Source organism: Fulmarus glacialis, unplaced genomic scaffold (assembly GCF_000690835.1).
Source record: "Fulmarus glacialis isolate BGI_N327 unplaced genomic scaffold, ASM69083v1 scaffold24984, whole genome shotgun sequence".
Lineage (NCBI taxonomy): Eukaryota > Metazoa > Chordata > Aves > Procellariiformes > Procellariidae > Fulmarus > Fulmarus glacialis.
In genome coordinates, this window is record NW_009207761.1 from 4,068 (window position 1) to 17,819 (window position 13,752).

Sequence of the window (13,752 nt, forward strand, 5' to 3'; positions counted from 1 at the left end):
ACCCCATGTGTGAGTCCTACATGCAGTCGAAGGAGTAGAAACCCCAGCTCTGTCTAAAGGGGGCAACTGTGGTCATGTGGGCACTATTGGTCGCAGGATGCAGAAGTATGGGAGTACACAGGAGGTGTTTCGGAGCTTGGGGAGGTGGCCCAGTAAGCCCAAGGTCCCCTCCTATAAATCAGAGCTTGGCTGCGATGAGGGCAGAAATAAAGCAAAGGACTACCAAAACCAAGGCTGTCCTGTGACCAGCCTCAATAAATGACAGGCAGAAACTGTCCTTGAGAGTGCCTCTATTTCCAGCAGTTGCAGAGAGTCAGTGGGATGGAGGGGGAAGGGTGCAAATAGTGCCTGCTTGGTTTCATACTTTCTTTATTCTCTTTATTATTTGTTTTCTGACGATAAAGGAGCTTTACATGGGTATTGTAGCAAAGATGAGTCATAAGGTTTGTAACATTATTTCCCCCTCCGCTCCTTTTATTTTTTCCTGATACTCACATCTCCTTCTTCCCTCCCGCCTTGCCCCTCCTCTGCTGGCGCAGCAGGACGTGCTGTGCCTTTAAGAAGTGTGGTTTTTCAGAAGACTAATTCCTGAGCTTTGGCATGTGTTGAGGCATGCCCTAAGTTTTGTGGTGTGGTTTATGAAAAACTAAAGTGCATTTGTCTAGGGAGGGTTTTAACTCCTTTCTGCCGTAGATGCACTTTACTTCTTTGTTCTTTGCTTGCAGAGCGTACACCATTCAGCATTTCCATAGGGATTTCTGCTTTCTTCTCCAAAAGCGGAGGGGAGATAAAGTGAAGTAGAGGGCTTTTTTTTTATTTTTTCCAATTAAAATTTATATTTATTGAGTTGTTTTTTACACGGCAAAGCTCTGGTGAATAAAGCTGACATAGCAAATTCTCTTCCTGATTATATCCTCTCACTGGCACCAATATCGCTGCAGTGTTAACCTGTCGTTGCAGTAGCACAATGGTGTAGCCGAAGACACGTTGACCCGTAGCAGTCACAACATTGGCAGCTTTATTATGAATTTCATATATTGTGAATTTCTTCATGTTCCCATTCATCAACGTTACTTTTTGCTTCCTTTCCCATCTCAAAAAGAAACTTGTAAGAAGACAATACAATTGTACTGTAAAAATTAACATAGCATCACATAAATAAAATGTAGGGGTTTTGCCTTTTTTTCTTTTTTTTTTTAGCAAATCTCATTCTTTTGAAACCAAGTGTATGCTTGGGGAGGTCTGCCTGGGTTTTGTTTAACATTTTCTAGGGGCAGCAATGCGATCTTTAAACCACAGCTCCCAGTGAGAACATTGCAGGCGTTACAGGCATACCAGTAGGTAACTACAGAGTTACCCTGGGTGATTATTTTAAAAGCTATGAGGTCCTGGATCTGCATGCTAACGTTGTCTTGTAATAACAGCGTAAAGACTCTTGGGCTGTCAGCATATATTCATGTACCTGTACGTTGTTTTAGGCCTCAAGATAGCAAGCAGGTCCTGGTGAGCAGAATTCCCCTACATCTCTGGCACTGTCGCGGCTCCGGGACTTGCCGTGCAGTCACCCGCAGGATGTGGGCCCCACAGATGAAAGAACGGTTTCTAGTAGAGACAGGCCTGTTTTTATGAGGAGAGATGTTGGAGGGGAAGGGAGGGAGCAGGAGCTAGGGCTGGATGCGCCTTCCATTAAATCACTTAACCTGTGAGCTGCAGGTTTCTTGTGAGTGAAATAGTGGTATTAGCATCATGTACGGCACGCTGGGATTAAATGAATTAAGGTAACAGTACTTTACAGTCTCGGCTCTGTAAATGTGCTGATTGCAGTTGTTCTATTTAAGAAGCTTGTAGTGCTCGTTATTGAGCCTACGGGAGGGCCTCCACCAATCCCTCATCCTCCCCTCCCTCCCAATTAGTCCGGTCAGTGCTCTTATCCCTCTCCATGACCAATAGCGAGCAATCTCTGCCGCTTAGCCTCTCGATCTTGAAGCAGTGCTGTATTGCGACAACTCTCTTCACAAGTGACTACAGAGGAACGGCCTCACCGCAAGCCGTGGCGAGGAGCTCCGTCTTCTGCATCGCCCTCCGGCTGCCTGGGCCCAGGGAGTCCCCAGCTACCCAGTCCCTGCAGCATCCCCTCAGTAGTGTGCTGGAACGGGAGGTGGAGGTCCTGGGATCTCTTGACATCTCTGCCACCTGCTAACGGGGTGGTCTGGGCAAGTCACATCACCTTTCTCTTCTTCACTCTTAACGCTGAAGTGCGGATCGTATCTTTTGCTTCATACCCAAGAGCTGCTCAGGGCTGAATTAATGAATGCCGTGAAAGTCAAGGATGTCCGTGGATGCACAGCACAATGTAAATGTGAAGTATTACTCTGTAATTATGGGTGGAGGTAACCCTTGTTGAAAATTATTTATTTTATCATAAATCAACATTTGATCAGGTGGAATCGTAGGAAGGAGGAAGAAGTACAGAGAAAGCCTGTCCTCTGTTACCTCAATCTGAAATTTTTCAGGAAACTAGAATGCTGCCTCTCCCATGTGTTTTGTGCATGCGTCGACTCTGAATCTAGTACTGGTTACTGAGATTGATGGGGTGGCATAAAAATAGTCTGACTTGTATAGGTGTAATATTTCAACATACAGACGAAGAGAGGTCCTTTATTTTTTTTTTCTTTTGGGATGCAGCATTTTATGAGGAAGCAAAGTACTGCTTTTTGCAATGTTGTCTGTCGTATCCAAGGTTGACACATCAAGTCCTTGGGTTCAGTCAATTAGCAAGTTGAGGATTTTAGGAAAAAAAAGCAGATTAAACGTTATTATGTAGCTGCTGACATACTGGCATCATCAGGGTACAGTTTATAAACTCTATGGTGCTGCTGAGGGATCAAAGAGTTAAAAATTCCAAGGGTTTAATCCAGTATAATAACATTTTGCAAGGCCTATCAAATTTGCAGCAAGTGAGAAGCAGAAAAGCAACTGAGCTAGGTGGAAAACGAAATTAAATGGAATTATGTTGCCACAGGTTTATCTAACTAGTTGTTTCACATAACAGGGTAGACGCACATTTATCTGAGCCCTCAGCAGAAGCTCAGACCGAGTTGTGCTCCCCTGCTCTCCTGGTCTGTGTTATCCACAGAAATGGAGTGCCCTTCATCCAATTTGAACAAAGCAGTGTTCTGCTGCATCTATTTTTGGTCACTGATTTGTACGCTGTAGAAGCCATCTCACTCCTTAGAATACAGCCATATATTGTTGTGTTTGTTTTCCTTTTGCTGCTGTGTACATAGTGGATTATTGTTCGTTTGTTTGAAGGATTTAAACATCAGGAAGAGACCAGGGATAGCGATGTCTTTGTACATAGGTTAGATGTGGAGCTGCAGGTCCCTTCCAAAGCGAAATGTTATATGCCATCTACTGTGATGCTCCTTTGTATACTTGAGGGTTTTGGTGTGGGAAGGACAATCAATATAACACTAATCCAAGCAGCTGGATAAAACTACTGCTGCTAAAACTAGCACAAGGTAAAAATGGATTTATTTCCCTAGGTAGTTCTGCAACTGCTTCCCTCGCAGGTAATATCAAATATAAATTTTGGAAGTAAATATTTATATGCAATAAGCTTAGCATTGGGCAAGTAGTGAGAGGAATCAGTTTTTACTAAAGTATGTCAGTAAATGATGCACATAGGGCAGATCTCACTGTGAGAAATTCAGTTCTCCTGTAATGTATGCTTTGCCATGTTATTTGGACACAAACAAATCCAACTATGGCCCAGATCTGGACAATAGGTTATCGCAGATGAAAAGAGTAAGTAAAGGTGGGGAAAAAAAGATAGGGTAAGTTCAACTGTAGTGCAGCACCCTTCCAGTGAGTGGAAGGTTACTCTGCAAGGAGCCCTCATGGCTTTTACCAGACTATTTGCAGACCAATGCCGTAGCAACAGAAGAGCAGTTCTTAGGCTCTGGCTCAGTCTATTGCAAACAATTTCTTTTCTGAGAAAGCTAATCGCTGTTTTGTTACATTACTTCCCAGCAGATGAGCCAGGCACTCCTGAATTTAAAACAGAACCACAAGTGAGTGACAACGAGCTAAGCATGGGCTGGAGTCTTGTAGCAGCATATCCTTCAGCTCCAGTGCTGCAGTCAGAGAGAGAAAGAAGATTTTTCCTTTGAAGATAAAACACCTGGGGCTTTTGTAGAAACTAAGTATGCCCCAAGTTGTGCAGCTGTTATCTCGATTTAAAAAAAAAAAGGCAGAGAAAGACAAAGCATCTGCCTCTTCTATGCACCACGAAAAATTCTGTAAAATGCTAAAACTCAAACCAGCGCTTTTCATTCTGCAGTTGTGTTGCTTGCAAATACTTTCCGTCTTGTGGCTTATGTGACACTTCCAGCCGAAGCAGCCTCCCCGGCGAGCCATGAGGCTGTGCTGTGTGCGTACGGGAGAGAGGGAGTACGGGAGAGAGGGAGTGCGGGAGTGTGCGTATGTATATGTATGAGCGAGGGAGCGAGAGCGCGTGTGTGCAGTGTCGTAACGTGGCAGGGCACAGGCAGTTACGAAACTTTCCAATAAAGTCTCAGTGCGTCAGTATTGGTTGCTTGGGGTTTTTTTTCTCTGTCCGTTGCCCTCCAGTTTCATTTCCATTTATGAGTGCAGAGAGAGGGAGGGAGAGGTTGAGAAATGCTAGCAGACCCCCCCAAGCCACTGGAGGAGCAGAGCAGTTCCCACGACAGGTGGAGCACGCCGCGCTGAGCGAGATTCCCGGGTCGTGGTGCCCGGGGACAGGGGGAGGGGAAGCCCTCGCGCTCGGGGCAGCTGCGGTTGCAAGGGGCCCCTTCAAAGTGCTGCAGCAGCAGCCAGAAGTTCGACTTTTATTTTTTGAAAGGACTGGAGAAATTATTAACCACAGTTGATGACGTCAGAGTTGATCTGATTAAAGGTTTGTTTTCTTGCTGGCAGAGGTGTGCTCCGTAGAGACTGGTTCTCTCTTCTTTTTTTTTTAAGTTTCTTTTTTGAACAGCAAACGGAGGGAACTGCTCGCATTGCTGCTGCTGCTGCCGCCGCTGCGCGTGTGTGTGTGTAAACAGGATGGTGTATCTGTAGCTGCCACGCGCAAACACACATTTGACCATGAGGACTCTTCGCAGGTTGAAGTTCATGAGTTCGCCCAGCCTCAGTGATCTGGGCAAGAGAGAGCAGGCAGCCTTGGATGAGCGGGGGACCCAGCAGCGACGGGCCTGCTCCAACGCTACCTGGAACAGGTAAGGTCTCGCACGATGTGCCGGCTCCCCTGCAGCCTCTCCGGGCTCCCGCGGCCGTGATTAACGTGCGGGTAGCCGCTCTGGCAGCTTGTAGGAAGGGCTGCCTTGCTCCCGGCTCGGCAAGATTACGGTATCTCGGCTTCTGTGTTGGTGCGCTACACGTACCGGAGTTCGCGTTCAAGTAAAAGACGGGAGTGGCTTTTTTCCCGTTGCTGTTAACCTTTCTCTGAAGGCTGATAGCAAAGAGCCTTTCCTGCAGATGGCTCAGCCTGCTCTTCCTTGTGATGGACAAGGACTTATTTCAAAGGGTCCAGCTACAAATATGTCTTTGTGTCTGTCTAGATATTCGAGGTTGATTTGGTTTATTTTAGTTTAAAAAAAATTACATATACACAACTATTAAAATATATTATTTTTATCTGCATAACTATATATATTGCTGGTTGTTGGTACAGATATGACAAAGTCTACTCAATCCGCTCACATTAATACAAATATCTCTCTGTGTGTGTGTGTGTGTGCGTGCAAGCACACGCACTTTGGACAGCGAAAAATAAGCCCTGATTGTTTTCTTTATTGTGTTTATACATCTGAATTTTATTACTGTTTGACAAAAAAAAAAACCATGCAAACATTTCGTTGAGAATGTGCCACTTAGCACAGATATTCAGAAAGCATCTTAATGACCGTTTTGGTGACACTTTTAAAGATGAGTCTAAGTCTCTATGTTGTTAGGAATTATATTATGTCCTTTTTGAAAATGAAATGTCATCTCCTGGGTCACAGCTTGGAAAGCATCATGTGTAATGTTTTATAATTGTATGGCGGTACAGGTGTAGGAAGAAAAATACCGGTGAACTATAGACACATTTGTTAAAGGTATTTGAGTTCTGAGCACAAAAAATTAATTATAAAATATCACATCTTCTGTCCCTCTCACCACTCGATTTGTGGTTTCATGCCTGCATTATGAATTAGTTGTTTAATGCCAGCAGCACACCAAGCACTGAAACTGCACCAGTCTCAAAAGAGACCGAGTTTCTGCTCAAATACCATGCTATTTATGTGACCCGGAGTTGCCCCTGAGGTCTGGATGGTGGTGGTAATTAAAGGCTAGATTGGGCCACCTTGGCTTGTGCCAGTTGGGGCTTCACTTGGCCAGTAGCCCCATGGGAAGCAGTAGGGAGTAAGATACTCCTTGGTGTAAACCAAGGTGACAGAATACGGTCCCCAAAGCCTTTTTGTGATGGTGCGCTGATGGCTTTTGTTGGCAGGGATTAGCATTTCCAGGTCTTGCTTGTGGGGAGGGAGCCAGGGAGCTGGATGCGAATGGAGAGCAGGTCAAGCACCAGGCTTGCTGGGTGCGGGAGAGCTCCAAGATTAAGGGCTGTTGATACTCAAACCAGAGGGTTTTCCTAAGTGAGCCGGAGCAAGAGTTCGTTATTTTTAATTCGGACAGGACAGGTATAGCTCTGGCCGTAAGTGGTTGCTTATCAACGAGCTAGACTTCTGCGCATTTCATCCAGATGATTAGACAACCGTCCCATCACCTCTTCCTGGAATAAGTGTCCGAAAATCATCCTGTGGCTGCTTTGCGTGAGCTCAGGCCTAACTGTGCTTTCCTGCCGTGGGTTGCCTTTTCCCTGTGCAGGGATCACCAGGCCGTCCCTGCCGTTGGTGGCACGTGCCTCTGAAATGCCTTGGCAGTGCTGGCAGAGCGGCTGTCATGCGGTCGCAGGCAGGTGCTACCTGCGGTGGCAAGTCAAGTGGGCATTGCATGCCTGTGCTAACAGCTGCCTAAAGCTATGACAAGTGATGCAGATTAAGAGCCGGTTGTGCTACATGGGCTAACAGAAGGCCCTTTATATCTTACTTTATAGCGCAGGGCTTTCTCCTGAGCAGAAGAGAGAGTGAGGGTAATTCTTCTTTCAGACACAAAAAGACTCGTATCTTCTCTTGGTTTTAAGAAACTCAGCTATTCTATAGGCTGTAAAACTGGAGCTTATCCTCAGGAAAGCCAGGGCTTAAATGATGTTGGATTAGTTGTATTAAGAAGTTATCCACTGTAGCTTCTGCCTATCACCAGTGCGTGCCCATCTTGGCATCTGTAACAGGGTCTGGTCTTGAAGGAGTCGGCATTCAGCTCTCCTGGAGAGACCGTAACATCGGTGTTGCGAACTGGGTGTCTAAACTCTGACTCACCAGAAATCTCGGGTGGGTTTTGAAAATCTGGGCTGTGGAAGGTTTTTTATTTTTCCCCTGCAAAATTAAAACACCCCAACAGAGGACTAGCATACCATACTTGGTTTATGGGAATATTTGTTCTTCCAAACGAAAGGATTGCCTGTGCTATTTCATTCTGTGCAATATTGAGCATAAGAGATTGCTGATCAAGGAAGTCAAGGTGCACCAGCAGAGCTCTTCCCTCTCACCAAGCCTGGCTGTTCTATATTTAAATGTCTGCTGGTTTCTTGCCTAATGTTAGCAGCTGTGCCTGGGTGTGGCATGTGTGTATCTGCTTTTGAAAGAGGTTTTGAACCAGGTTCATCAAAACTGATGTGGGGAGAGGTAAAGCACAACCCCGCGGCAGGCCTTGCCCCACACGAGACTGCTGATCCCGTGCTGAATGAAAGTCAGCCCTTTGAGGTGGAGCAAGGATGCTGCCTCGGCCCTGCTGGGGACTGTGCTGAAACGCTGCTGAGACAGAGTTTTACTGGTGGGGTCTTCCGCAAGGTAGCAGCTCCTCACCGCGGGCTTTTTCTGAGGAGGATGTGCGGCTCCCCTTCTGCAATTAGCTTGTGTGTGGCTGCAGTCTGGCTGCCCAGCGACATCCCCTCTGCCACCTCCGCTCTGTTCAGACTGGTCTCAGCCCTCAGACTGTTTATACCAGAGGATGCCTGCTGCTTTCTGACACCGAGGGAGAGCAAACTGCTTAGTCGCAGGGTTCAGTGTGCAGGGGGCACATAGCACTCAGTGCTAGCGAGGAAGATCTCTTCTTCCCTGATAACTTTCCTTCACCTCCAAACTAAAATGCTGTAAAACTTCTTGACACTGTTAGATCAAAGGGAAATCGGTGCCGAGCTGCTGTCTGCTACTATGCAAATAAGACTTTATATCACGGCTTTTTTGAGCTTACTTTCCCATGAACCCCAAAAGATCTGTACAGCAACACACCGGCAGTGCACGTTAACTAGCAACCAACAGCAACATAGTGGAACAATACAGTTTCGATACAGCTCACACAATTTGCATTGGATTAAAATAGCTTAGATTTTTTTCACTAGCATTGTCTTCAATTCCTTTTCTCCCCCCTTTTCTGCTTCAGGCAAAAAATAAGGGCTGAATGCTGACTAAACAAATTGGACTGAGAAACCCAGGGTTTTTAATCTTGAGCTTGCAAGCCAGGGGGGCCCCTCTCAGAGCAAATAAAATCCATTGCAAGGTTTTCATTCTGACTGAGCTAGCACAGACTGCCTAATCAGGAGTTGATACTGTCTGAGTTGTGCTGTGGGAAAGCCTCTAGTTAAAGGCACTTAGATCCTCTTTCGAGTAAGAAAATGGGGAAAATTCATGGAAACGTGAAAGAGTAGGAGATAGCAAAGAAAAGGCGAGGAAAACAGATGAGATGGCTGTGAAATTAGTGAGATCAGCAGTAAATCCAGGGAGACGTACAGAATCAGAAGGAGTTTTATGGTTTGGGCTAATTTTACAGGCTTGTAATAAGCACAATAACTTGCTGTAAAGTAATTTTTACAGTCATGGGAACCATATTTCATCTTCTAATTAAAAATGAATGTTTTTTCAGATCACAGGGAGGCTTTTCTAGTGGAGAAAACATTCCAGACCAGCATATTTATCTACTACTTCTACTCGGAAATGTTCTTTCTTCCAATATTTAGTGTTTATTTAGAAATATTTTGAAATATTTCTGCCCGTCTGAGGATCACCTTCTTTTTCCTGACCCTTTATTTGGAGCCCTCTTTGGAGCATTTGGCCATGTGCATGCATGGGGGGCAGACAGAGCCAAGTTACGGGGCAGGGAGGAGGGACAGGGGGGTAAAGGGGACTTCCCAGCTGGTCAAGCCACCACTGCACCATGGAGCATGTGCCAGCCTTGACTACAGTAACAGAAAGTGGTGGTGGTGGTGGAGAATTGCTGCTCCCCATGGCCCTCCAGACATATTTATACTTGCTTGAATGCAGGTATAATTGGAAGCCAAAATTTCCTTAGTCCTACACTCTGTAGAGATATTAACTCTTGGTAACACTTCAGGGAAGGCCCTTCACCTGTCTGTCTCAACTTCTTCATATGTAAGAGTAGTGTTTATAGTTGGTAAAGGTAGTGAACTAATGCCTCTAAAACTCTATGAAGACGGAGTTTTGCAGACCAGCTTATTTTCACTTGTATGATCCAGTGCCTAATTGCAGCCTATCCCTCTTTGCAGATTGCTTTACCTTGGGTAGAAATTTCAGAAACGTAAGTGGACTAGCAGCTGCAAGCTTATTTTGAAAGGGTGAAGGCCTCATGGAAAGCGTGTGGAGTTGCAGCTGGACTGAAGCTGTGCTAAAAATGGGCTCTTCCTGACTGGATTAAGCTAATTCAGGAAAAGGAGGTTTTACTCTGGAGCGAGGGTGTCTTCAAGGAGGTTTTGATGCAAGTATATCAGGTTAATTATTGTTAATTAGCTATTCCCGTAACTGTCCAGAGGAAATGAGCCGTAAGTCACTTAGTCACTTTTGAAAATGAAAATGTTGCCTTTAACTGCCCAGTACTCAAAGGGGCGTGATTATTCACACAGCATTGTTTTCGCTCATGGAGTTCACCTGGAGCATTTGCAAACATTAAATAAAAAATGCAATGATATTTTCACCCATACTGTTTACATGAAGGTAGTGACTGCTTTAGAGAGCCAAAATTACCTGCGTGCTGTGCACGAATGAAAATGTGGGCCGCTCCACCTGCTTTGCCAGGAAACGCCAAGCTGGGAGGGCCATGGCGACGGTCGAAGCGAACAGGACATCAGGATTCAGACAGAGATTTGCGAGCCCAACTTTGCTGTTGTTCCTCAACTAGGTGGACACACTGATTCTGACCTGGCAGAAACCAGTGTTTTAATCACAATAGTTTTTCCTTCTTGGCTTCTTAAAAACATCAGTGAAAGAACAGGGGTGGTACTTCAGTACTGGGGGGAGCCAGCCTCCCCCTCACCAAAGGCAGCGGTGTCTGGGTGGACAACTAGTGACTCAAGGGAAACGCACGTTTTGGTGGTATCGAGCTACTTAGGCAGTGGCTTTCTATTGTGCAAAAATCAGAATAATAAACCCCACCCTCCCCGTCCTGGCACTCATGCTGTTAGGCTGGTTGGGAGTGCCATCAGTGAGCATCCAACTTTGCACTCTGAGGATTTACACCTTCCAGATCCCTTCATGCTCAAGCAAATGGTGGGGAAGGTCTGCCCTGTGTGTGCTGGAGCTGTCATTCCCCATGTTTCGGGTGGCCAAATAGCCAGTCCTGGAGCTGCCACCTCCTCTGTAGGATTGGGCAAACCTAAAATGAGTAGTCTGTCCAAAGAAGTGAAGTTTCTTAGCTGCTGGGTTGATTTTTGTTGCTGTGAGTGCCACCTTGGTTGTAGGTAGTTTTCTTTTGGCAATCTGTGGCCACGGTGGGTTAGATAAGTACAATACATTGCTGGAGTTGCCTTGTCTTAATTCTAAAGGCAACCCCCCCCAAAAAAACTGGTCTCTGCCGCTTTCTGATCCTGATTTCCCCTCCTACAGCCAGCCTGCTCTAGCCGTGCTTCTCTCTTCCCTGCCCACCCCCTGACCTGTGGGAAGCCTCCTCCCAGGTTTCTTTCTGCCCCGCTGCTGGTCTCTCAAAATGTCATCTTCTAGCCATAGTCTTCAGATCAAGAGTGACCCATGGCATATGTTTTTACGGAAAGGTGCCAGCACAATGTATCTTAGTGCTTGGACTGAGGTTAAATCATACTGCCATGGCAATTTACCCTAATTCATATCAGTTGAGGAGCTGGCTAATGAATTGGTGTTGTGCTTTCAAGAAATGCCATAATCCTGTAACTCAGAGATTTGCCTTTTCTCGCGGTGTGAGGGTAGCTGTAGCTTGTTTCAAAGATGCACTGCTCAGGTGCATAGAGCTTCCACGTCCCCCTTGTTCCAGCAGAAGATATGGTGGGAGAATGTCAGAAATTGCTCATTTCCTTAAGCGGGAGAAAGTGCAGCACTGCAGGAGTAGGAGGTAATATCTGCACTTCTTTGGAAAATGTATCTGTTGGTACAATACAGCAAACCAGAAGCATTTATAACCCTGGACATACAGTATGAGGTCTGGTCTTGATTGGCGACTGGAACCTTATTCAGTACTAAGCACGGGCAACTGAGGAGCTGACCCTTTTTTTAGGCTCTTTTGGGCTCTTTTTTGTGTCCTCTGCGGTGCTGTGTTCTTGTGCACACATTTACAAACGCACAGCAACTACAGGGAAGGTGTTCAGAGTAATATCAGTGCATGAGTGTACCCACTATTAACTTTCATATTGTAAAAGAGTTACAGAAGGGAGTTTACAAGGGATTTCCAATTCAGGTTAACTATTAAAATATAAGTTTAATTACATACATTATTGACTTAAGCCTCAGTGGAGGCTGGTCACAGGCACAAGTAAAGGTGATCCACCCACCTCAAGTATCTTGCAGGACTTCTGCTTGTAAGAAACAGCTCAGATTTTCTTTACACCAAAAGGTTGTACCATTCTGACTAAACCCTTTTAAACAATCACTCATTATAGAAACCATAGCATTACTTTGATTTAAGCAAGGGTTGGGTTTGTTTTTTTCATTAGCTCAAGGTAACTAAGAAGATTTAAGCTAGCTTTTTATTTTCCTGACACCAACTTATGCCACTGATAACATCCTGCTTATTCCGACTCCTCTTTGTTGCTTCTTGAGCAAGTGTGGAGGGCCTGATCACAGTGGCTTTCCCACACCGCCTGCAGCCTGGGACTGCATGCCTGTACCCTGCAGGCAAGCGCTGCTGTCTGCGATAGGAAGGAAAGGCAGCTGGTCAACGCAGCAGGGCCAAGTCTTGTTTTCCGGACAAGGCAGTTGTCCCTCACTACAAGGAAGATCCCAGGCAGATTAAAAGATCACCACTAGGATGTTTTATGTAGGTGCAGTTCTACTACATGGGCAATAACTTAAATGTTATTGTTAAAAAAGCTTGCTCTCTCTTATTTCTTTGAGAAATAATAATGGACCTGTTAAGCTGGAAAGAGAAAACCTCCCCCTCGTTTAGAAAGGAGTGCCAGAGAGAAGGAGAGAGAGCACGCTGGCTTCTAGGAGAGATACTTAGTCATTCTCTGCAGAAGGCTGGCAGGGAACATTGTAAAGTTCATTTCCGAATCAGAAGAGCGTGTAAAGACTGCTTGTTTTATTCACTACATTAATCGTACTTCACATATTACTCATAATATTAAAATACCCGAGTTGCTTCACTGTATACCAGAGACATTTAGCTGCCAATTTTCAAATAATCGTAAATTGAGTGTGTCTGTTTAAGCCAGCCAAAATAAGCTGGGTTAGATCATGAGTGTATGTCTGTGCACGTGGCTGTAGGGGGGAAAGGGGGATCAACGTGGTGGTGGGGATTGCTTAACGCCTTGGAAAAGTCCTCAAAGGAGCAAAAGAGAGAAGAGGATAATGGTTCCTATTTTGATCTGCTTGTGCATTTCTCCACAGCGGGTCATATCCTTCACCTGCCACTTTTAATTTCCTTTTTCCACAGATGAATGCGGCTGAGCTTTTCTAGCAGTGCATGTCTTTGCTGTTCAGCGTTGTTGTGCGCCTGCATTTCGAATCTTTCCGTGAATAGTGGCAGTTTTACCTTCCAGCCCAGTCCTCTGCTCCCAGCGAGCATTGAAAGGGGTTGTCTCACCAGGGACCTGGGGAGGTCTAACGTGGGCGCCTGAGGTCCCCACACACACTCCACTGCCGCCTGGCATAGCGCCTGCAATGACATCCCCTTGCGGTGGGAGCAGCCGTATGTGGCTGGATCTGGCCCTGAGCCAACCAAGGCTGTCCACCAGTAGGAATCAGGCTTTCTCCCACTGGAGACCTTACGAACAGATATCGCCTTTAGCTCTTCTTCACAATACAGGGCAACCCCAAATCCTGGTACCTCCAGGATGGGCAAATCTGGTCCTGGTTTTGCTTTCCAGAGCTCTGAAGCTAGTTGCTGCTCCATTGCACCAGACTCCAGCGCAGTTGTGAGCAGAGGGAGGTCAGCTGCAAAGCTCTGAAAAATGATGTTGCAGAGTCACTGGTAAAACCAGATCCTAGGAGGGATCTGCATGCTGTAGCTTCTGATCCTCGGAAGATCTTTTCAGTAGCTGTTCTAGGGGTGTGATTTAAGTCGGTGACCCCCAAATACACCTCCTGAGCACTTCTGTGGCTGGGTGTTGCTATTCCTTGCTCCTGCTGA

General features: G+C 45.8%; 1 protein-coding gene across 1 annotated transcript in view; it reads left to right on the forward strand.

Moving 5' to 3' along the window:
- Positions 1-5,130: 5,130 nt before the first annotated feature.
- The window catches only part of LOC104075680 (proline-rich protein 5), a gene marked incomplete at its 3' end in the record, with an annotated part of 25,058 nt that continues 16,436 nt past the window's right edge, over positions 5,131-13,752 (forward strand). The window contains exon 1 of the mRNA XM_009576261.1: positions 5,131-5,261. Within this exon, the coding sequence (XP_009574556.1) occupies positions 5,131-5,261 (131 nt within the window). The remainder of the gene's footprint in view (positions 5,262-13,752) is intronic.